At 36.5% G+C, this 23,897-nt stretch overlaps 1 protein-coding gene across 1 annotated transcript in view; it reads left to right on the forward strand.

The window, feature by feature from the left end:
- Nucleotides 1-6,364: 6,364 nt before the first annotated feature.
- LOC103043612 (prolyl endopeptidase) overlaps nt 6,365-23,897 on the forward strand; it is a 27,809-nt gene continuing 10,276 nt past the window's right edge. The window contains exons 1-10 of the mRNA XM_022676127.2: nt 6,365-6,608; nt 7,973-8,047; nt 8,133-8,266; nt 11,780-11,910; nt 13,063-13,272; nt 14,019-14,140; nt 15,038-15,143; nt 16,377-16,568; nt 21,263-21,460; nt 22,454-22,557. Of these exons, the coding sequence (XP_022531848.1) occupies nt 6,567-6,608; nt 7,973-8,047; nt 8,133-8,266; nt 11,780-11,910; nt 13,063-13,272; nt 14,019-14,140; nt 15,038-15,143; nt 16,377-16,568; nt 21,263-21,460; nt 22,454-22,557 (1,314 nt within the window). The 5' untranslated portion in view covers nt 6,365-6,566. The remainder of the gene's footprint in view (nt 6,609-7,972; nt 8,048-8,132; nt 8,267-11,779; nt 11,911-13,062; nt 13,273-14,018; nt 14,141-15,037; nt 15,144-16,376; nt 16,569-21,262; nt 21,461-22,453; nt 22,558-23,897) is intronic.

Here is a 23,897-nt window from a genome sequence, read left to right on the forward strand (position 1 = left end):
TAAAAATAAATGTTTTCCTAATGGCACATACAATCTTCTTCGCATTGGTCTTTTTGAGTTATGCATCTGCTGATAGATTCATTTTTCAGCAAAATAAATAGCAAAATTAATATTTAAATAATATGAACCTAATAAATGTTAACAAAGAAACATATCTTTTTGAAAATAAATCAAATTAAATAAAGTTTTTATTATCACTTATTACGTTTCATTCACAGCAAAATGCAAAATTTAAAATAAAAACTGTATAACAGTTTAAAAAATCTAAATCTAAATAATAACAATATTAAAAATAAATGTGATCTTTATTTGCACAGTTATGCCAACTGCTGGTAGAATTATGCTGATATGTATACAATCTAAAATCTTCTAAATAGATTTCCAGCTGAAATATAGGAGCTGTATAGGGCTAGAATCATAACGTACAAATCAGTGCAGTTATGTTTTTTCCGGAAAATCTTACAGCACTTTATGCTTCTCTCTGCTACTGACAACTTTTATGGAGATGCAGATTTCATTTTCCAGCAGGACTTGGCACACTGCCCACACTGCCAAAAGTACCAATTGGTAATATAAAATATTCAAATTTTCTGAGATAATTTTCCAATTTTTTGGGTTTTCAATAAAATAAATAAATAGATCACTCTGTGTGTAATACATCTATATTGAACTAAAATACTGAAATAAAGTTGCTTTTCAATTATTTAAAAAATAAATATTATAAAAAAATATATAAACATGTTTAAAAACCTTTTTTTTTTTTCTCCAACACAAACTACGTGAATGCGACCATGTTGGTTAAACGGCTTTTATCTCAGAGAAACGTACTTTCTGACAGGCACGTAAATGCAGCATCTATCATGCAATGTGAGCACATGTCAATGCAGCAAACTCACTCTGGTTACAGATGAGTGACAGGAATCTGCTTCAGGGCTCCCTGGCACAGAGCAAATATATTCATGTCCCTTCGTTATATTTAAAGTAGGTGTACAGTGCGCCAAAATTCTTATCTTTGACATTTTGCTGCATGGCAGGCTAAAGAACAAGATCTCGCTAAACACCCAGCATAAATATATAAATATATATCCAGTGGTGGCTCAGGGGTTAGAGTTGGGTTAACCCTTTCATGTGTTTCCTTTGTTTTTATGAATTCCTGCACTGTTGTATTTTGTTGTCCATCAGAATAGACATTTATCGGCCAATTAAACAGCATATTAGCCCCACCCACTGCACTGGAAACATTTTAGTATGCACACTGAAAGGTAAACATGGCAGCATCCCAGCTTATTAGCCAAAATAAATAATATTTTTTCCTGTAATGTGTTTAGATTTTTTTTACTGCACAGGGATGATTTGTGACATAAAAGAAGTTAAATAAAAGTTATATAAAATACATTTATTTATTCATTATTTTATTAAATCTTTTTACTGAATATTGTTTGCATTTTCTTTAATCACTGGGACATACTTCAGGTCTGAAAGGGTTAAAAGTTATCAATCATAAGGTTATGGTTGTTGGGTTCTTGAGTAAATCTGTAAACTGTAAGTTTATTACATTTATTTATGTGTGTATCAACCCTGATTTCCTGAATTGATTCTATTCCGATTCACAAGGTCCCAATTCTATTCGATTTCTAAATTAATTTAAATCCTGATTAATTTAGAGATATTTTAGTTACAATTACAGGTTTTGTTTGAATATAAAAAGAGTTTTTCATATAAATATTATTATAAAATTACATATATATACTATATATTATATTTATAATATATTATAATTATAATTATAACAATTATAATACATTACATTATTATATAATATTACTATACTTAACTGATGTGCAGAAAAAAAAAGGTTGGTCACAAGATTAAAGGGGGTTAAAGATTTATGCACACACAGGCAAAAAAGGCTAATTATAAAGACTGAATAAAAAAAAATAAAAAATAACTTTTTAAAACCCAAACCTATTTATTATCATCATTTCCTTGCTGAAAAAAAGCATGGCTAGAAAAAAGCTGGTTAGATATGAGCTGTACAGGGCTAGGATAGTAATGCTAGCCTAGCTAACTTTAGCCTTAGCATTTGTGTGTTGTTTTGTAACAAAAGTGTACATTTTACTCACATGTGATCTTATATATACATTCTTATGATTCTTTTTTCAGGGATCACAAAATGTTCTTTTTTACAGAATATAAATGTCATAACTGTCAAAAGAAACATATATATTTACAATTTTAAAATACGTAAGCTGGCTAACTAGCTATCTAGCTTAGCAACAATTAGTTTATGCCAACAGACCTTCAACAACAATGCAAAACGGGCAGATTCAATCATATCACAAATGCAAAACACCTGTGTGGGTCATATAACCATGTCTGTGAAGCATATAAAACTCTATAAAAGTATGTAAAACTGTCTATAAAAGGTTTAATCTGAGTGGGTGGTGGGCTAACTAGTGCTAGCTAAGTTCACACCTATACATACCCATACAAAAAATGGTTGTAACAACTTTTCTGTTCAGTTTTCTTATATAAATATTTTATTTTTAAACAGTGAAAACAGTGCTTTAGGTTACGTGCCTCAGAGAACAAATAAAAACAATCCCTGTAGTTTAAATGTTTGATTAGCAGGTTTGAAACTTCTTGAGCCCAATCTATCATGCAATGTGAACACATTCAACACACGTTTAGCAAACTCAAGTCAGATACGGATGAGTGACAAAGGAAACTGCTTCAGGGCTCCCTGGCACAGAGCAAATTTATTTATTTCCTTAAGATATATTTAAAGTAGCGTACCAGTCAAAAGTTTCAAATGTTCTGCATTGTAGATTAATACTAAAGAAAAACATATGGAACTATTTAATAACCAAAAAAGTGTTAAACAAACCAGAATATGTTTTATATTTTAGATCCTTCAAAAAGTAGCACCTCTTGCTTAGATGACAGTTTTAAATGTGAAGAGGTAGAGTTACAGGTATACAGTGAATAGTGAATGTTCTAATCCAGATTATGAGAAACAAGAACTAAGTAAAGAAAAAAAAAGACTTTAAAAAAGGAAGGTCAGTCAATCTGAAACATTTCAAGAACTTAAAAAGTATCCTCAAGTGCAGTCACCACAAAGACCATCCAAAACATTAAGATGAAACTAACTAGAAATGACTAGAAAGATCCAGCTGACTGACAAGCATTGTAAATTTTGTGATTAATCACGATTGGCGAGCCGTTAACCATGCACTGCACAGCTTGATTTAAAGCGTGTCAGTGTGTCTTTGCTATCAGAAAGACAGAAAAAGTATGTCTTGTGCGGCTCAAAATGTGCAAACGTGTAAAACGTGCATGTATTAATTCTCTTAATTAATCATGGGGGTGTTTTGTGTGTATAACGTGAAATAAACCCATCAGCTTTTCACTTGTCATTTTTTTTTTTTGAGAGCCAGGTGTCTGACTTTGGCGGATTGCTATTCTAAAGGCGCAGCGGTTCTGCTATTCTCAGCAGAAGTAAACTGACCTGCTCATTCCCGCTTTGAAACAGCTCATTTAAGGGAACAGCAATGGTATTTTATTTAGTATTCTGTTTATTGTTGATGTAAAAGTTGCGTTTGTGCACTTCTGTGTGCCCTTGTGTGTGTAAGAGCACAATCGGCGCGCCTGCATTGCCAAGATAACAATAAACGCCTGACTGTGTATTCTGTAGCCAAGATAGCAATATACCAAAAATTAAACTTTGAGAACACCACGCCCATCAGCGTAGATATATACAGAAGCACTGTTGCTATTTAAATAATGCAGGCAGAAGATGTGAAAATAGACTATTTGTGGGTTTTAAGATAGCAATGAGCATCACAATGCGCCTTGCACAGGGTGTAATATAAATGTAGATCCAAAAATGATGCTCAAATCATATTTCTATCTTAGATTAAACTAGAAATTAGACTCAGATATCCAGTGATTCCTTTTAACCGTGATAAAATGTGTGTCTGGTTCCATATTCTACATTTCTGAAACAATTGAGAACAGTTTAAAAGTATTTAATGTGAACTTTCTTGTAACAAGAACCTCAATTACGATCTACTAAATACGTTCCTTAAAGGAAACAGTTTTCAAAAGAAGTCATAAGAACAGTGGAATTAGTGTGTGTGTAACACTGTAATCAGACTAATGAAGTGTGTGTGTGTGTGTGTGATGTTCCTGTGGTCTCACACACATCAAAGCATTGCCTCAAGCCCTGACTGACACTAGAGAGACACCTCCCATCACACGCGCCGCCGACACACGACACGGTGCCCACAACACGCACTACCTGCAGAGTGAGACACCAGGCATTCCTTACTGTCTAATTACCCTCCTTACATCCTCTCTATCCCTCTCACTCTTTCCCTCTCTGTATCTCTTTATCTCTTTCTGTCTCTCTCTCTGTATCTCTCTGTCGCTTTTTCTCTCTCTCGCTCCCTCTCACTCTCCTTCTCTGTATCTCTCTGTCTCTCTCTGTTTCTCTCTTTCCCTTACTCTCTGTCTCTTTTTCTTTCTCTGTATCTCTCTGTCTTTCTATGTTTCTCTTTCTCTTTCCCTCCCTCTCTGTCTCTTGTTCTCGTTCTGTCTCTCTCTCTCTCTGTCTCTCTCTTTCTCTTTCCCTCCCTCTCTGTCTCTTTTTCTCTCTGTCTCTCTGTATCTCTCTGTCTCTCTCTGTTTCTCTTTACCTCCCTCTCTGTCTCCCTCTCTGTCTCTCTCTCTTTCTCTTTCCTTCTCAGCCTCTCTCTGTGTCTCCCTCTCTGTATCTTTCTGTCTCTCTCTGTTTCTCTTTCCCTCCCTCTCTGTCTCCCTCTCTGTCTATCTCTGTTTCTTTTTCCTTCTCTGCCTCTCTCTGTCTCCCTCTCTGTCTCCCTCTCTGTATCTCTATGTTTCTCTTTCTCTTTCCCTCCCTCTCAGCCTCTCTGTTTCTCTCTCTTTCTCTTTCCCTCCCTCTCTGTCTCTTTCTCTGTCTCTCTCTCTCTCTCTCTCTCTCTCTCTCTCTCTCTCTCTCTCTCTCCCTTTTGCTCATTCGACATGTTAATTTAAAGTGTTTTATATAAAGGTAATATTTTTTAAAGTTTGATTTCAGTAATATGAACAGTATACAATATAAACATTTTGAATATTCACTAGTTTCACATTTCCAAATAGTAATTTTTTTGTTCCAAATCTTATGTTGGAAGGTGAGGTGGGTTTAGGTAAATTTCTGGCGTGTTGCTATTTTGGCAATGAAAAACACAGGTGCTCCACTGACTGATTTAAACCCTGACAACAGTCAGGAAGCGTACACCCCCACTCCTTACACACACATGGACTCCTGCAGCTCCTACAGCAAATCAAAGCTTTTACATCATCAATAAACAGAATACACAAAAATATCATTTCTGTTCCCTAAAATGAACTGCTGGTGTATCTTCACAGCATTAACGAGCAGGTCAGTATCTGTCTCTGCTGAGACGCCAAAGTCAGAGCTCACCCGCCTCTTAAAGAGAATGATAACTGACACTCTGATTGGTTTATTTCAAGTAACTCCCAAAATTAAACACACCAATGATTAATTAAGAAATTATAGATTGCTAAAACACAGATCCTAATTTGTTTTTTCTGAATATATTGTGTAGGTTTCACTGAAATAATAAATTAAATGCCTTTTCAGCCAATCAGCACATGTCCAATTTTAGATAAGATTAAAACCCTCCATTCTATCTGTGACATAGAATGCTATATTAAGGGTATACATTTCCTACAATAAAAATTATTCTTATAGTTTTTATAAAGATGTTCATGATGTTTTAGTTCATTAGTATATATTATAATATGGTGTAAATATACTTAAATATACTAAAATATGCTTAGGAAAAGAGGACAGCTTCTCTAGGGCATGTAGTTCAGAAAAGAAGGATTGACCTGGACTCACTAAAGCTCTTGTCATTGAATGCATCAGATTCTCACGGCATTCTCCAAAATCTAATAAAAACCTTCTTTATACAGAAGAAACACTATTTATCATTTTGATTTTTGAAAAAAAAAAATGAGCAGGTGTCCCAACACTTTTGTCCACTATTTCTTGAATAAGTGTAATAACTGCATTTTATTATTTTATTAGGACACATCCTGCAGATTTCAGAACGGTACAGACAGCATGGTTTTAATGTTTTGGCACAGATTCACTCTATGTTCACCCACACACCCACACCCACACACACACACACACACACACACACACACACACACACACAGACACACACACAGACACACAATGTCGAATAGTGCTCAGTGCTGCTTCTCTTTGCTCTGCCACATGTGACATCACTTCCTGTATATGTGGAAATGACATAGAGCACATTCAAACACACACACACACACACACACACATACACACACGAAGAAAGAGGATATGACTTTCACTTTCACTTTACACACACTGTAGCTGACTCACCGGGCGTGGAAGAAGATACTGATACACACAAACACAGAGAGACCACCTAAAGGACGAATACAAACCCACCACACACACACACACACACACACACACACATAAACACACACACAGAGAAATGGCCTTCAAATACCCTGAAGTACGGCGAGATGAGAATAAGGTGAGTGTGCTTTTCTTTCACACACACACTCACTTTGTGTGACTCTTCCTCTTTGTCGCACAAGACACATTCTCTCTCTTTCTCTCTCTCTCTCTCTCTCTCTCTTACACACACACACAGATTCCCTCGTGACACAAAGGCAAAAAAGAAAGATTGAGTAGGACACATGGTACTCAGTATGTCATGATTATGCAAACAGTGTGATGTGTGTGTTTGTGTGTGTGTGTGTGTGTGTGTGTGTGGTGGGGGGGTTGGGGATGGGTCATGTGTCGGGGTCAGGCTTGTTTGTGTTATGCTGCTTCAGCTCTTCAGTGGAAGCCCAACTGCCACATACTTCACGGCGTCTATTTCACTTTTACAGTTCTAATGAAAGGTCTTTGTTTACATGTGTTTAAGCCCACACACACACACACACACACACACACACCGAGTGTAAATAATTCAGCATGAAAAAATATGCAACTGATACTGCACACCCATGTAAATTTCCCTCTTTAATTACAGTAAACTGTTTCTATGTAAATAAAGTTATTTATAACACTTAAACAATGATGAGTCACTTTGATTTTATCAAATTGAAAACCTCTGGATTATAATCAAGAGGAAGATGGATGATCACAAGCCATCAAACCACCAAACTGAACTGCTTGAATTAATGCTCCAGGTGTAAAGGGATAAAGTTATCCCCAAAAGCAGTGTGTAAGACTGGTGGAGGAGAACATGATGCCAAGATGCATGAAAAAACTGTGATTAAAAACCACCAGGGTTATTCCACCAAATATTGATTTCTGAACTCTTTAAACTTTATGAATATGAACTTGTTTTTTCTTTGCATTATTTGAGGTCTGAATGTTCATGATTTTTTTCTTTTTCCTTTGCTAATAAATGCTCTAAATGACAATATGTCAATTTCAAAAAACAAATATGTCATTTTCACTCAAACATAAACCTATACATAGCAAAATCAGAGAAACTGATTCAGAAACTGAATTGCTCTCTATTTTTTTTCTGAGCTGTACATTTCTACACAGTTTATACAATTCACCCTCATTTTAATCACCTTCATTGTATCAGCTTAATTTATCATATTTGGACATTTATAGTTCACATAGTTCTATAATAATTACAGACTGTAGTCCTGTATCTGTTTCTCTGTATACTTTATTATTAGTCTCCCCTGTTCACCCCGTTTAAAATCTCCAGCAGCACTGCTGTCCTATATGATCAGTGGAGCTGGTAAGATGGTATAATGAGTGTAGAAACAAGTAGATGGTCATAATGTTACGCTTGATCTGTTTGTGTACTGTGAATGTGAATATACAGTATGTGTGTTTGTGTTTTTAACCCATTGTTGTTCCTCTCAGGTGGATGACTATAATGGGGTGAAGATTCCCGACCCTTACTGGTGGCTGGAGGATCCGGACAGCGAGGAGACAAAGGTCAGTAAATTACACTCCTAAAATGATAGATATTTTAAATGTTGTTATGTGATGATATGTGATGAAATGTGATGTTTGTATGCAGGCGTTTGTCGAGGAGCAGAATAAGCTGACCATGCCGTTCTTGGAGAACTGTGAGGTCAGGGCTCAGTTCCAGCAGCGGCTCACCGAGCTCTACAACTACCCCAAATACAGCTGCCCATACAAGAGAGGAAGCAGGTAACTATTAACACGGTTTTATGTTACATTTTCCAGAAGGTAATACAGACAATAATCCCATAAAAAATATTATCCATCTCTTTCAAGAGCTCTTAACTCCACACTAACTCTGCAGTTATTAAATGTTTCAGCCTAGATAGCAAAAATCCTTTTGCTTTTTTCAGAACTAGACTCAAACCAGTACCGGGGCTAACGCATATCAGGCCCAGTGTGGGGTATCCAGTACAGCTCTGGTTTAAATTCTGGCCCAAATGCTCAGCTTGCATTCAAACCGAGTGCCACATGTGTTAACACCCCGGCTACAGAGTATAATACAGCAATCGGCCTGAGCAGCATGTGCTAAAACTCAGTTTACAAAGTTTAATATAGCAACACTTTGGTTGCAGAGTATAATATGGGTAATGGGCCAAGCCACTTTTGCCAACACCCCGGTTACTGAGTATAATACAGTAATTGACCTGAGCTGCATGTGTCAACACCATGGTTGCCGAATATAAGACAATAAGAATCCCCCTGAGCTGCATGTGCTTAAACTTTGTTTGCTAAGTATAATACAGCAACAGTCCAGTTTTAGAACATAATATGGGAATTGGGCCAAGCCACTTTTTGCCAACACCCCAGTATAATACAGCAATTGCCCTGAGCTGCATGTGCCAAAACTCTGGTTGCCAAGTATAATCCTAGTATTGCTTAAGTATTATATGGGGCCGGGCCGCTTTTGCCAAAACCTCGGGTGCAGAGTATAAGACAACAATATCAAGTCAAGTCAAGAGGCTTTTATTATCATTACATCTGAGTACAGGTACACAGTGTGATGAAATTACGTTCCCCTGGAATATGCTGGAGCATGTGCAAAAATTTGGGTTGGCAAGTATAATATATAGCAACACTCTGGTTGCAAAGTATAATACAGCACCTGACCTGAGCAGCATGTGCTAAAACTCTGGTTGCCAAGTATAAAACAGTAACATTCCGGTTGCAAAGTATGATATGTGAATCAGTCCAAGCTGCTTTTGCCAACACAGCGGTTGTTGAGTATGATACAGTAATTGGCCTGAGCTGCACGGTGCTAAAACTCTGGTTGCCAAGTACAGTACAGGCCAAAAGTTTGGACACACCTTCTCTTTTCAATGCGTTTTCTTATTTTTAATGATAATTTACATTGTAGACTCTCATTAAGAGGCATCAAAACTATGAATATACACACACACACACATATATATATATATATATATATATATATATATATATATATATATATATATATATATATATATATATATTGGCCTGTACTCTATAATATGGGAATTAGCCTGGGCTGCATGTGCCAACACTTTGGTTGCCAAGTATAAGACAACAATTGGCCATAAAACGGCATACATCAGTTGAGCTTGAGACAATTACAGTATGTTTGCCATCTAGAAGATACAATGCAGTGCTGGGCAATGTATGACCTCAAATTAATATCATGATTAATGATTAAATTAATAGTTGGACTATTGGTTCAAGTTGCTTCAGTTGGTCAGATTGGAGAGGTTTGAGTCCCATGACTACACATGCATTAATATCTTCTTAAAGGGACAGTGCAGGAACACAAAAAATCAATAATTGTGGTTAATTGCCCAGCCCTACAGTGTATTGTAAGTATCAGTTCTGATTAATTTGGCAGTGTTGAAGCTTAGGGGTATTTGTCTGTACTTTCTAGGAATAATTTTGTTGTCAGAGTTAACAGTGAAGCCCTTCTCTAAGTGATTTGGAAATCCCGGTTGCCAGGACACAGGCGAATCCCTCTGCTTGGCTGTTGCTATGCAAACACCAGAGATAACTGTGAACTTATTTTTTGTGATGGAAAAATCAATTTCATGAGAAACCTGTTCAACAGTTTGTTGATAGCAACTGTTATACAATCTGTGAAATCGCACAGGTTTTACAGAACGTTGGCAACAATAAGACCCAACCTGAAGAGGGATATGTGCGTACAAAAACATAAAGCTCTGTTGCTATATAGAATTAATGATGCATGAGGTCATACATGTTTTTTGTGTATGGAACTTTTTTACGTGTCACATGAACTGAGAACTTTAAAACTGAAACTGTCTGTTCTGTCTCAGAGATCATGTAAAGATCAAAGACATCCATTTATCAAAACGGAGGTAGAAATGCGTCTTTAGTGTGAACTTCAGCGTGGAGAGAAGATTCACAATAGTGCTGCACATTTCCTTATTTTTTTTTTTTATCGGTTTGGTTAATGATACACTCTGAATTGATTCCAAGATATAAAAACACAGACAAGCCTAGTTTTGCACGACTGCCAATGGCTGCATACCCTTGTGAAAAGGAAGTGTACTTCAGAGCATTAAAAATATGTTCAAATATTAAAGAATACTAAAAGTAAATTTTCAATTTAATATACTTTATGAAAATACACAATAAAAACACTTTGTTTGTATTTCCATAAAAAGTATTTTTAAGTAATATGCCATAAATTAAACGTCATGTTGATAGAAAATATATATATATATATAGGCTTATATAAATATATATCTATATATATAAACTGCTTAAAGTGAACTTTAGTGTATTTGTTTTGCAGTAGCATTAAGGTGTACACAATATGTGCATCAATAGACAAAGCAGTACATTTACAATATACTTCAAAGGTATTAAAAATAATATTTAAAAACATAAAACTTAAATCTGCTTAAATTTGCAGAAGCTGTATAAATTTAATTTAATTTATATAGAATTGCACAATTTAATGCTTTTATGTTGTAATTAAATATAGATTAATTTCAACTGAAATATACTTCATTTGCCATAAGTTGTTCAAAAATAGTACTTTTAGTATGTAGTTTTTTAGTGTAGTTTTCTCTTTTTTTGATTAGCATTAAAGTGTACACAATATATGCATCAATACATTGTAAGTAGTACATTTACAATATACTTCAAGTGTGTTAAAAATTATGTTTAAAAACACGTTCGCAGAAGGACTCAAAAAAAGGACTCAGAAGCACAATTTAAGGCTTTTATGTTGGATTTACTGTAAATATAGATTAATTACAATTGAAATATACTTAATTTGTTCCAAAATAGTACATTTAGTATGTATTTAAGTACATATTTAATATTTAATTTTTAATAGTGTGTACTTTTCCATGTTAAGCATACTTTTAAAAAATATATTTAATACACTTTTCTTTTACAAGGAAATTTACTAACCAATGGCATTATAATAAACATAGGGTGGCAGTAAAAGATATTTTCTTTATTTAAAAAAATGTGCTGTGAAATTAAATATGAAATATATGTATATATGAAATAATGCATTGTATGTATTCATGTATCATGTCTTGTTTAATGCCCCTGAATAAAATAGGACTTAGATATGACTCTCAAAATAGAACATTTGGGCTAAATAAAGATTGCGTTAACTTAAAAAACACTATATAATCAGTTGGTCTCATGTTATTTATTTTTATTTTTTACAGTGCATGAATACTTCTTGTTTTTCAGGTATTTTTACTTTCATAACGAGGGTCTGCAGAACCAGGATGTCCTGTATGTTCAGGACTCTCTGGACAGCCCTGCTTCGGTCTTCTTTGATCCAAACAAGCTTTCAGAGGATGGAACCGTGGCTCTCAAGAGTACGTACTCTTAAATATCATATAATAGCTTCATTATCAGCTACTTTGCAGCAGTTGCACCCATTGCTGACATAAATGTGCACATTTACATGCACATACACACACATATCTGTAGGGTAGTCAGTGTAGAAGCAGAAATATTGCCAAAAGAATAGGACGATTCTCTGTAGCAAACAAATTAAAACATATATGCCTAATATGAGGTGTTCTAGAGGATATTAAGAACCCCAACATTGAGCTGTGGAGCAGTGGAACTGTGTTCTGTGGAACAGTGGAACTTTTGGGGATGAATGCAATCAAATCCTCACAGCAATGGTCCAGAATTAAGTTTATAGCCTCTTTTCTGGACAGTAGAAACAGTTACTCCAACACAAACAGGATCAACTTTTTTTAAATATAAATGTATGTAAAGGATTGCATTAAAAACCCCTTGTGCAATGTGCATTGTAATGCTCATTGCTATCTTACACCGCTCAAATAGTCCCACAGTTTTCACGTGTCAATTAAATAGTATGGAGCTATCAGATATATCTATGCCAATCTCGAAAAGAAGTGTATTGCTATCTCGGCAATGAAAAACGCAGGTGCGCTACTGTCTGAAATGAACCTTGACAACATTTCAAACAGAGTCACAGAGTATACAGAGTATGTCATGTCATGTTGCTATTGCCAAAACCTTGGTTGCTGAGTATAATATAGCAATCGGTCTGAGCTGCATGTGCTAAAACTCCGGTTGCCAAGTATAATATAGCAATACTCTGGGTTGCAGAGTATAATGTGGGATACACCCTCGCTTTTTTATGCACACAAAGACACGCAGCAGTGCACAAACCCAACTTTTACATCAAAATTAAACAGAATACAAAATAAATTAACATTGTTCAATCTTAAAGGGAATGATGAGCAAGCGACAGGCTGATTGGTTTATTTCACATTACACCCAAAAGTAACCACACCCATCATTAATTAAAATAATTAATATATGCCTTTTGCTCACTATTAGCCGTGTAAGGAGTACTTTACCTGTTGTTATGATAGCAAAGACACACTGACTCATCCTAAATTAAGTTGCACGGTGTACAGTTGGCGAATCACTTATAGATCTGTAAATTAAGGTCGAGTATATTCATTTATCTCTCTCTTTCTCTATAGTGGGGCGTCTGTCGGAGGAGTGCGAGTATTTTGCGTACGGTCTGAGCAGCGCTGGCTCTGATTGGGTGACGGTTAAATTTATGAAGGCTGATGATCTCACTCAGCTACCGGATGTTCTGGAGAGGGTGAAGTTCAGCTGTCTAGCCTGGACTCATGATGCCAAGGGTATATTCTACAACTGCTACCCACTACAGGATGGAAAGGCTGATGGTGAGTGAATCTCGGGTTGGTGTTTATTTTGAAAACACCCTCATAAAGTTATCCAAAAGCAGTGTGTAAGACTGGTGGAGGAGAACATGCCAAGATGCATGAAAACCTGGGTTATTTCACCAAATATTGATTTTTGAACTGTTAAAACTTTATGAATATGAACCTAATGCTCTTAATAACAATATTTTTATTTGGAATTTGGGAGAAATGTTGTCAGTAGTTCATAGAATAAAACAATACTGTTCATTTTACTCAACCCTCAACCTATAAATAGCAAAATCAGAGAAACTGATTCAGAAACTAAAGTGTTTTTTGAAACTAAAATATATTTTTGTAGTTTTATTTTTGCAATTTATTTGTAGACTTTATTATTATCCTCCTTTCACCCTGTTCTTTTATGGCACATTGCAAAAGTCATGGCACATGATCCTAGTTCCTGTCCTATGACTTTTGGTATGTGAGTGCATGTGAGGTCTGTGGTGGCATTAAAGTATTAAACATTTTTTACTGCTAAATGAATAAATAAACCATGATAAACGCTCAAAAAAGACCCTTAAAAATGTAGGTGTTTTTTTTCCTTCTGCCATGAAGTTGTTTTGGAGATACAAGGTTCTTATATATATACATATATATATAGTCTTCTGGAGAATACCGCACACCTCCTCGTCTCGGGTTTGGTAATGTGACTGCAGCACATTCATGTGATCTAATCTCTCATCTTCTGCTATTCTCTGTTTTCTTTCTAGGTACCGAGACCACAACCAACCTCAATCAGAAACTCTACTACCATGTGATCGGGACCAGCCAATCGCAGGACATCCTGGTGGCAGAATTTCCTGACCATCCAAAATGGCACAGCAGTGTCACTGTGAGAAAACATGACCACATCTGTCCAGCTCTAAACCCAACACCCCAATACCAACTCTAAACCCAACATTAGCCTTAAACTCAACACCAGCTCTAAACCCAACAACAGCCTTAAGCTATACACTAGCTCTAAACCCAACACCAGCTCTAAACCCAACACCATCCCTAATCCCAACACCACACCATTCCCAACACCAGCTCTAAACCCAACACCAGCCGTAACCTTACACCAGCTCTAAACCCAACACCCCACCATTTCCAAAACCAGCTCTACACCTAACACCCCAACACCAACTTTAAAAAAGCACCACACCATTCTCAACACCAGCTCTAAACCTAATACCAGCTCAAAACCCAACTCCAGTCTTAAACCTAACACCAGCTCTGAACCCAACACCACACCATTCCCAACACCAGCTCTAAACCTAACACCAGCTCTAAACCCAACACCAGCCTTAAACTCAACACAAACTCTTCACCCAACGGGAACCTTAAATGAGGCAACACACCTTTCCCAAAACCAACCTTAAACTGAACACCAACTCTACACCCAACAACAGCCTTAAATAAAGCACCACACCATTCCCAACACCAGCTCTAAACCCAACACCACACCATTCCCAACACCAGCCTTAAACCCAACACCAGCTCTAAACCCAACACCACACCATTCCCAACACCAGCCTTAAACCCAACACCAGCTCTAAACTTAACACCAACTCAAAACCCAACAGGAACCTTAAACAAAGCACCACACCATTCCCAACACTAGCTCTAAACCCAACACCAGCTCTAAACCCAACACCACACTATTTCTTAACAGCTGCAAAGTAACTGAATACTGTTTGTAACGCTTCTCTCACTCTCTCTCTCTCTCTCTCTCTCTCTCTCTCTGCAGGTGTCTGATGATGGGCGGTATGCAGTGTTGTGTATTACTGAAGGTTGTGAGCCGGTCAATCAGCTGTGGTACTGTGACCTACAGCAACTACCCAAAGGCATTTCAGGTCAGTGTGTGTGTGTGTGTGTGTGTGTGTGTGTGAGAGAGAGAGAGAGAGAGAGAGAGAGAGAGAGAGAGAGAGAGAGAGAGAGAGAGAGAAAGAGAAAGAGGCAGAATTAGTGTGTGATGGTCTGTAACGGTTTGTAAGGTGTGTAACGGTAGAGATAGATAGAGAGAGATAGAGAGGGAGATTGTGTGTGTGTGTGTGTAAAAGGTGTGTGAGTGGTGTGAGTGTGTAAAAGTGAAAGAGAAAGAGAGAGTGTGTGCAGTACGGGGGGTTTCTTGTCCGTGGTGGAAAACAGCAGCAGACAGGTAGAGAGGTGTGGATGCAGGGTGTTCTGGGAAATCAGTTCACTATAAAACACTCAGCATTAGATTTACTGAGACACATTTACAGCAGTAAATTCACCGAAGAGCAGAATCCATGTACTAAAACATACCTCCATAATAACCCTGACTTAAACAGGCTTTAATGAAGACGTAACTGTTAGGGAAACCAGTGATAATATCAGTATTATTCTTAGTGGATGTAATAATGATATTATTATTATTAGTCACAGCCATTTTTGTATTAGTTTTAGAATTAGCATTATTAGTTGTACTATTAGCTGTACTTTTAGTAGTAATAATGTTAGTATTAGCAGTAGTCTGTGTAGTATTAACAGTTGTAAGCAGTAGTATTATCAGTGGTATGAGTTGTATTTACAGTAGTATTAGGGGTAGTTTTAGCAGTGAATTATTTATATTAGTAGTAGTATTAGTTGCATTATTAATAGTATTAGTTATAGAATTATTTGCATTATAAATATTATTAGCAGTAGTATTAATTGCATTGTTAATAGTATTAGAGCAGTATTAATTGCATTAGTAGGTTTAGTAGTATTAGTAGTAGTAATAGTTGCATTAGTAGCAGTAGTATTACTAATAGTATTAGATGTATTATTTGTAGTATTAGTAGTAGTGGTGTTTGTAGTATTAGGATTAGATGTAGTATTGGTAGTAGTATTATTTGTAGTATTAGTAGTAGTAATAGATGTAGTATCAATAATAATATTAGATGTAGTATTAGATGGAGTATCAGTTATAGTATTATATGAAGTATTAGTAGTAGCAATAGTTGCAGTATTAATATTATTAGATGTAGTATTAGATGGAATATTAGTAATAGTATATATGGAGTACTGGATGTAGTATTACTGTTGCGCAGATGCAGGTTACAGAGTGTAACCGCTGTGTTCAGGCTTGTTGCCGTGGGTGAAGCTGGTGGAGACGTTTGAGGCGCAGTACTCCTACGTGACCAATGAGGGCAGCGTTTTCACCTTCCGTACGAACTTGGACGCTCCGCGCTACCGAGTCATTAACATCGACCTGCAGCAGCCGGAGCGCGAGCGATGGAGCACCCTCATCCCTCAGCACGACAAAGACGTTCTGGGTAAGACCCCGCCCACACTGCAGCTGAACACGCCTGTTGTTTGCCAAATAGTGATTTAATTACATTAATTTATACTGTTTATCTTTGTTTTTTCCATCAGTCAACATTAACATATATGTTAACAACTTTATTAATTTAGCTACCAAGATTGAATATTGATCCAGTAATCACAATGTGGTGTATACTTATATATAACATTAGTTGAATTATATTAAACTGACTTTCTGTATTATTTTAATATATATATATATATATATATATATATATATATATATATATATATAATAATGCTGACTGATGGAAAAGACAAAGTTAGATAAGCATCCAGGCCACTGTTGCCTGTTGCCTTTTCTATTTTTGATCTTTTTAAAGAAGTAAAATTACAGCTTGAAACTCACTGCAGCGCTGCATTGAGGTGTAATAGGAGGAATAGCGGTGCTCTCGTGTCTGTGCCGGAGCTCCTCTGAGCTCAAACCAGACTCTGTAAGTTTTCCAAGGCGGCCGCCACCAACGCTCGCGAGAACTGCGACCTGCTTTCCGACCTTTAGTTCTAACAGTTCTACAAGGACTACTGGTTCATTCTTTACAAACTAACATACAGACACTCTGGCAGAAGCTGGAAAGAGACCGAATATCTCTGTGAAAGACAGAAAACGAGAAAGAGAAACTAAAATCCTCCTGAAACATTTATTACACTCTACAACTGTAGGGGGAGCCCACAAGCACACAATCTCAATCCTGCCTAGTTGAGTTTTAATGGCTTTACAACCAAGTTATTATCAATTACTAAATTTCTTTATAAACCCTTTATAAACTCTTTATAAGGCAGCCTTATTTTAAAGTGGTACCCAATATTATGTCCCACCCTGAGTCAATAAACAGTGTATTCTTAAATATTTACTAAAGAAATCCTGTAAGTATATATTTTTTCTTTTTTCTTCTACAGAGTTCATTAATCAAACTAATATACAGACTGAGATACCGAGCCTTTAAGGGGTTAATTGCATTTGTCTTGCTTGCTTTACATTATAATAGCCATGACTGTTCCACTTCACAGGTGTGTTATAGCTGGAGGCTGGAGTGATCATTTGTCAGGTTCAGAGCTTTGATGTGAGAAGATGATCAGAGTGTTGATGTGATTGATTCACTCAACTTCAGGAGATCAGGAGCTTTTCAGCAGGAGGCGAAAAGAGTTTAAAAGGACGGACAAAACAAAACGCACCACTGCTTATTAACACACACACACACTTTTATACACACACACACACACATTCATACACACACACACACACTATTAACTAGACTATTTACAAAACAGGATATTTTTTAATGTGGCTCAGTCCTCAATATGCAAAATCCACTTCAAACTAACCAGACACTTCCAGCTAAATCATTAATAACAGGCTTATCTGTACAGATAGACGTTGTATGCAAATGCAGTGTGTAGTGTATAGACGGGTATAAAGCTAATTTGCTGCTCTGGCCTCTCTCTCTGAGATAAAATGAGCAGATATAACACTAATTGCAAAATAATAATAAAAAAAATAATAATAATAGCACAGGATCAAAACCACATGCAAATTATTGTAAGTGGTAATTGTGTTAGGACAGTTTTATGCAAATGTTTGGGCACTCTTTGCCAAAAGAGAGAATTCACATTTAGGGCCCTATTTTATCGTATATCTATAGCATACCAGTCAAATTATGCATCACACAACTGCATTTAGGGCGTGTCGTTGTGTCTTTGGTGGTATCGTGAGGGTGCAAATAAAATGCCTTGCGCAGCTCGAAACACATAAAACGCATGTACTAATTCTCCTAAGTAATCATGGCCGTGGGCTCTGCTGTGGCTCAGCCAACAAACCCCCGAGGTGGATTTTTACTTTCTGGACCTGGACTACCCACTTCTGTGAGTAACTAAAGGTTTAAATAGGATCTCCGGTGGATTTTGTGTTTTAAAGAGACTCTAAGACTCTAGGTCAGTGGCTGAACTGCACTTAGCAGGGCATTATAACACATGCTGTAAAGTAACATACAACATTGCAAAGTCTGTTATTAGTGTAAAATATTTTTATTACTGCATTGTAATGTTGTTAGCCAATCAGAGGCGATATGTTTGCATGTATGAATATTCATGAGCAAGAACCAAAATCCACAGAAACTTACCTGAACACACCTCACTTCCAGACCACTTTGCCTATCAGCGTAGATACAGTATATTCCTAAACTCCGACTCTGTTTTAACGGGAAAAGTAACTGTTAGAATTGACGGATACTAAAGATAGAAAGATGATTTAGAGGAGAAAAATAAGATGGAAAAAGGGTGGGGCTGTTATTAAAACATATGGGCCACACCGCATCATACTGCAACCAGCCAGCAGAGGCGCTAGACCTACTTTTGAGGGACACTGTGCTGTCTATGATTATTGTCTACAGGTCTGAGGTCCCGCAGTACCGGTCAGGTTGTTAGCTTAACGCTCCGTCCTCTTCTCTATTCCTGAAAGATTACTGCAATCTCTCATTTCCCAAACGTGGCCTCCAGGTTCTTGTTTTTCTTATTGCAGGAACCTACGCAGACCAGCTCGACCACTAAGAGCTGCTGGTTTTGCAATGCTGGTGTGTTTCTTGCGAATGTTATGAAAACGATTGTGACACTCCATTTTTCTTCTCAGAAAACATGCCCACAACTTCATTGACTCAGTACTTTCACTTGCTGGATTTATTTGCACAAAACGAAGAGAAAAGAGGAAACGGTGTGTTTATGTAAGGGTTAGGGTCTGAAAAAAAAAGACTAAAAAGCTCCTCTTCTTCTTTTAAAAAGGACAGACGTGAAAATTCGTTCCAAGAATGTCTTTGCCAGCGTGCACTGCGGCCGTGATATCTGGGAACAGAGATTAAGATTAAGATTTTAATGTTACAACATCATTTTATTTTACAGGTATCTCTGCAGATAGACATTGTTTGTAAATGCGGTGTATCTACCTTATTCTGCATGATGACAAGGAAACAGCCATGTTTGCTTACTAACTAATGCAGTAGAAAAAACTAAACCTTAGCAAGTGAAATTTTCTAATTTTAAGGCAATAAATATATATTTTTTCTATTTTCTTGTCTTACTAAGCATTGTGTACATGTTAGACTATTTTACTTGTTTTAGTTTAGGAATAATTATCTACCTTTTTATGTAATTTGAACTCAATATATGCACAAAAAACAGCGGTAAAGTTATTCTGATTCTTCTGTCCAATTCTTGTGTTTCTTGCTCGAGAAGTCTTACTTCTCTCATTTTTAAATCTTGCTAAGAAAAAATTTGCTTACCCAATTGGCAGTTGGCTTTTTTTTACTTTAAATAAGCATAAACAGTGGTATGAAAAAGTTTGTGGAGCCCTGATAATTTTCATGATTTTTCTTTATAAATCAGTGGTTGTTCAGATCAGTCATTTCAGTTAAATATATCATATAACAGAAGAACATTCTGATATTTGAGAACTAAAATTAAGTTTATATGATTTACACAAAGTGTGCAATAATTCTTTAAACTAAATTAAGGAGGTGCATGAATTTGGGCACCCCAACAGAAAAAAAAATACATCAATATTTAGTAGATCCTCCGTTTGGTGGGTTTTCAGTGAAAATCAGTAAGGCTAGATGCAGCAGCATTAGCATTAGCCGCTAACCACAGCACTAGCTCATTCGCAGTTTAAAGGTGAGTATATCGGACTATAGTATGCATGTTTGCCGTGTTAAAACTAGCTACCAGAACACTCAGGGTTCTTCAGTCTGTGGTTTACAGGCTAATGCTAATGCTGCTGCACCTAGCCTTAGTGCTGGAGAAACTTCACTAAAAAAAATCATCAAAGAGAGAATCTACTAAATATTGTTGGCATTTTTCTGTTGATGTGACCAAATTTATGCTGGAGAAACTTTACTCAAAACTCATTCTTAGACAAAATATTGGAAATCTAAGCTTACCGTAAATAAACTGAAGCACTTTACTCACCAAAATAAACAGTTTTCAGGAGATACATCTGTGTAGATTAACATCCAGTGCTCGTTTGACTTTGAATTCTTTTTTTTTTAATCACAGTTTTATACATACATACACATATACACGTAAAAAAAAAAAAAAAAACAGTATTATGAACTGACTGTAAATTATATGCAGAAGAAACAAACTTCAATAACATGGGTGGGGCAGAATAAGGTGAATTGAGGGGTATTAAGCTAATTTTGTGTCCCAGCCTCTGGCTAGAAGATTAAATGAACAGATTAGTCACTAATTACATCAACAACAAAGCAAAATCGAAGCAAGACCACATTAACGCGTGTTTGTGTAAATACTGGCTTGTGCCAAAGTTTGCTTTTTACTTTTTGCCATTTAACAAAATTCACAAATATTCCTTTTATTGCTGTAAACTCAGTTTCTGTATCTAATGCAATCAAATATGATTGCATACAAACATAAACACTATATGTAGTTCCAGTTAATTATAATACTAAGATACAGGGTTTACCAGTTCGAATCCCTGGTCATGCTGCTACAACATCAGCAGCCGGAGTCTGAGAGATACGCATTAAAAAGTGCAGGGCAGGGTGCCTCCAGGACCAGGATTCAGGAACACTCAATTACAGACCTAACACCATTTCTGATTCAGGAAATAAACTCCTAACTACACGATTTTAAACCCCTCCAGGCTTCGTGCAGTGTGTGAACCAGCGCCACCTCCTGGTGAACTACGTGCATGACGTGAAGGACATCCTGCAGGTGTACGAGCTCTCCACTGGGAAGTGGATCCGTGATCTGCCCCTGGACGTGGGCACAGTGGCGGGACTGAGCTGCAAGAAGAAACACGCCGACTTCTTCTACAAGTTCACTTCCTTTACCACACCCGGTATGTATTCTTCTTCTGTACATATCCATCCATCCATGCATCCATCCAACTATTTATCTATCTATCTATCTATCTATCTATCTATTGAACTTCTTTTACAAGTTCATTTCCTTTACCACGCCTGGTAAGTTTTCCCCTTCTATACATATCCATCCATCCATCTGACTACTTTTACTAAGTTCACTTCCTTGTGTCTATCTGTTTGTCTGCCTTCTATATTTCTGTCTTTCAATCTTTCTGTTTCTATCTATCTATCTATCTATCTATCTATCTATCTATCTATCTATCTATCTATCTATCTATCTATCTATCTATCTATCTATCTATCTATCTATCTAGCTCTCGTTTATTCATTCAACCATCTAGAAATCTATTTGTCTCTCTGTCTGTGCATCTAGAAATATGTTTATCCACCCATCTAGAATTCTAGTTATCTGTTTGTATATCTAGACATATGTCCATCCAATCTTCCATCCATCCATCCATCCATCTAGCTACAAATATATTTGTCTTTCTGTCTGTGTATCAAGAAATAGGTCCATCCATCCATCACCATCTCATTCATTCATTCAATCATTAATTTATCCATCTAGAAATCTATTTGTCTCTTTGGCTGTGCATCTAAAAATATGTCCATCCATTCATCTGTCCATCCATCTCTCCATCTATCCATCCATCCATCTAGTGGTCTGCCTGAGTATCTAGACATATATCCATCCAATCATCCATATGTCCATCCATCCATCTAGAATTCTAGTTATCTGTCTCTATATCTAGACAAATGTCTATCCAATTCATCCAATCTATCCATTCATCCATCCATCATCCATCCATCCATGCATCTATCCATCCATGCTCTACAGTAGAGGACGATGCCTGGATGGGGCTTATTGCCTTTCTGGTGGACTCTTGGCACTGAGCACGAGTCTGTCTGTATGTATATATGTTTATGTGTGTGTGTGTTTAAATATAGTGTGTGTTGTGTGTTTACAGGAATAATCTATCACTATGATCTGAGTCAGCCCAACGCAGAGCCCACAGTGTTCAGACAGGTGGAGGTGAAGGGTGTACAGTCCTCAGACTACCAGACCAGCCAGGTACACCTCCTACACACACTCACACACACACACACACGTCACCAATCCACCTGCCCTGCAGCTCAGTGTTTAATCAGAACCTGGGACGTGTTTATCGGCTCACGCATTACAAGGAAGTTTCCTTCAGTTCCACAGTAGCTCACAACACACACAACAGCTCTCCAAAGGAACTCACACGCACCACAAGTGTTGGGATACGTGGCACAGAGTAATTACTACAGGTATTACTACTTCCTGTAGTGAAATACAGAATCCTCAGACGTGCACCATGGCTAGACGTTTAGTATAGCTCTATTTGATTTTTAAAAAGCAGAATTTTATATCTGGAATTAGTGAAAAAAAATACCAAATTGAAAACCTCTGGAATATAATCAAGAGGAAGATGGATGATCACAACCCATCAAACCACCAAACTGAACTGCTTGAATTTTTTGCACCAGGAGTAAAGCAGCATAAAGTTATCCAAAAGCAGTGTGTAAGACTGGTGGAGGAGAACATGATGCCAAAATGCATGAAAACTGTGATTAAAAAACAACCAGGGTTATTCCACCAAATATTGATTTCTGAACTCTTAAAACTTTATATGAATATGAACTTGTTTTCTTTGCATTATTTGAGGTCTGAAAGTTTTGCATCTTTTTTGCATTATTTGAGGTCTGAAAGTTTTGCATCTTTTTTGTTATTTCGGCCATTTCTCATATTCTGCAAATAAATGCTCTAAATGGAATTTGGGAGAAATGTTGTCTGTAGTTTATAGAATAAAACAACAATGTTCATTTTGCTCAAACATAAACCTATAAATAGCAAAATCAGAGAAACTGATTCAGAAACTGAAGTGCTCTCTTCATTTTTTTCCAGAGCCGTATATGGACAAAAGTATTAGGACACTTGCTTATTCACTGTTTTTTTTTCTAAACATTAAAATTAGTTTTGAATCCTAAACAAGCTTTCTACTAGATTTTAAAGAATTGCTGTAAGGATTTGATTGAGTTCTGAAGTGGCCAGCAATTAGCAAACGCTCTAAATTTCATTTATTATCTGTGGAAAGACCTGGAGCAGCAGTTTGTAAAAAATGAGAGGTCCAAAATTTCAGTTGAGATGTGTAAGAAGCTTGTTAATGGTTATAGGAAGTGATTAATTTCAGTTACCAAAAGGTGTGAAATCAAATTTTGAGGGTGCCAATTTTTTTTTAGTCTAGCCCATTTTTTGAGTTTTGCTTGAATTTATATTGATTTTGGCTTTCTTTTTTTTTTACACACAAAAGAAATAAACATGTGTATAACAAAATGTAGAAAAATGTAGGTGTGCCAATACTTTCAAAGGGTCCAAATATTAAGTTA

Source organism: Astyanax mexicanus, chromosome 19, assembly GCF_023375975.1.
Source record: "Astyanax mexicanus isolate ESR-SI-001 chromosome 19, AstMex3_surface, whole genome shotgun sequence".
NCBI classification, from domain to species: Eukaryota; Metazoa; Chordata; class Actinopteri; order Characiformes; family Acestrorhamphidae; genus Astyanax; species Astyanax mexicanus.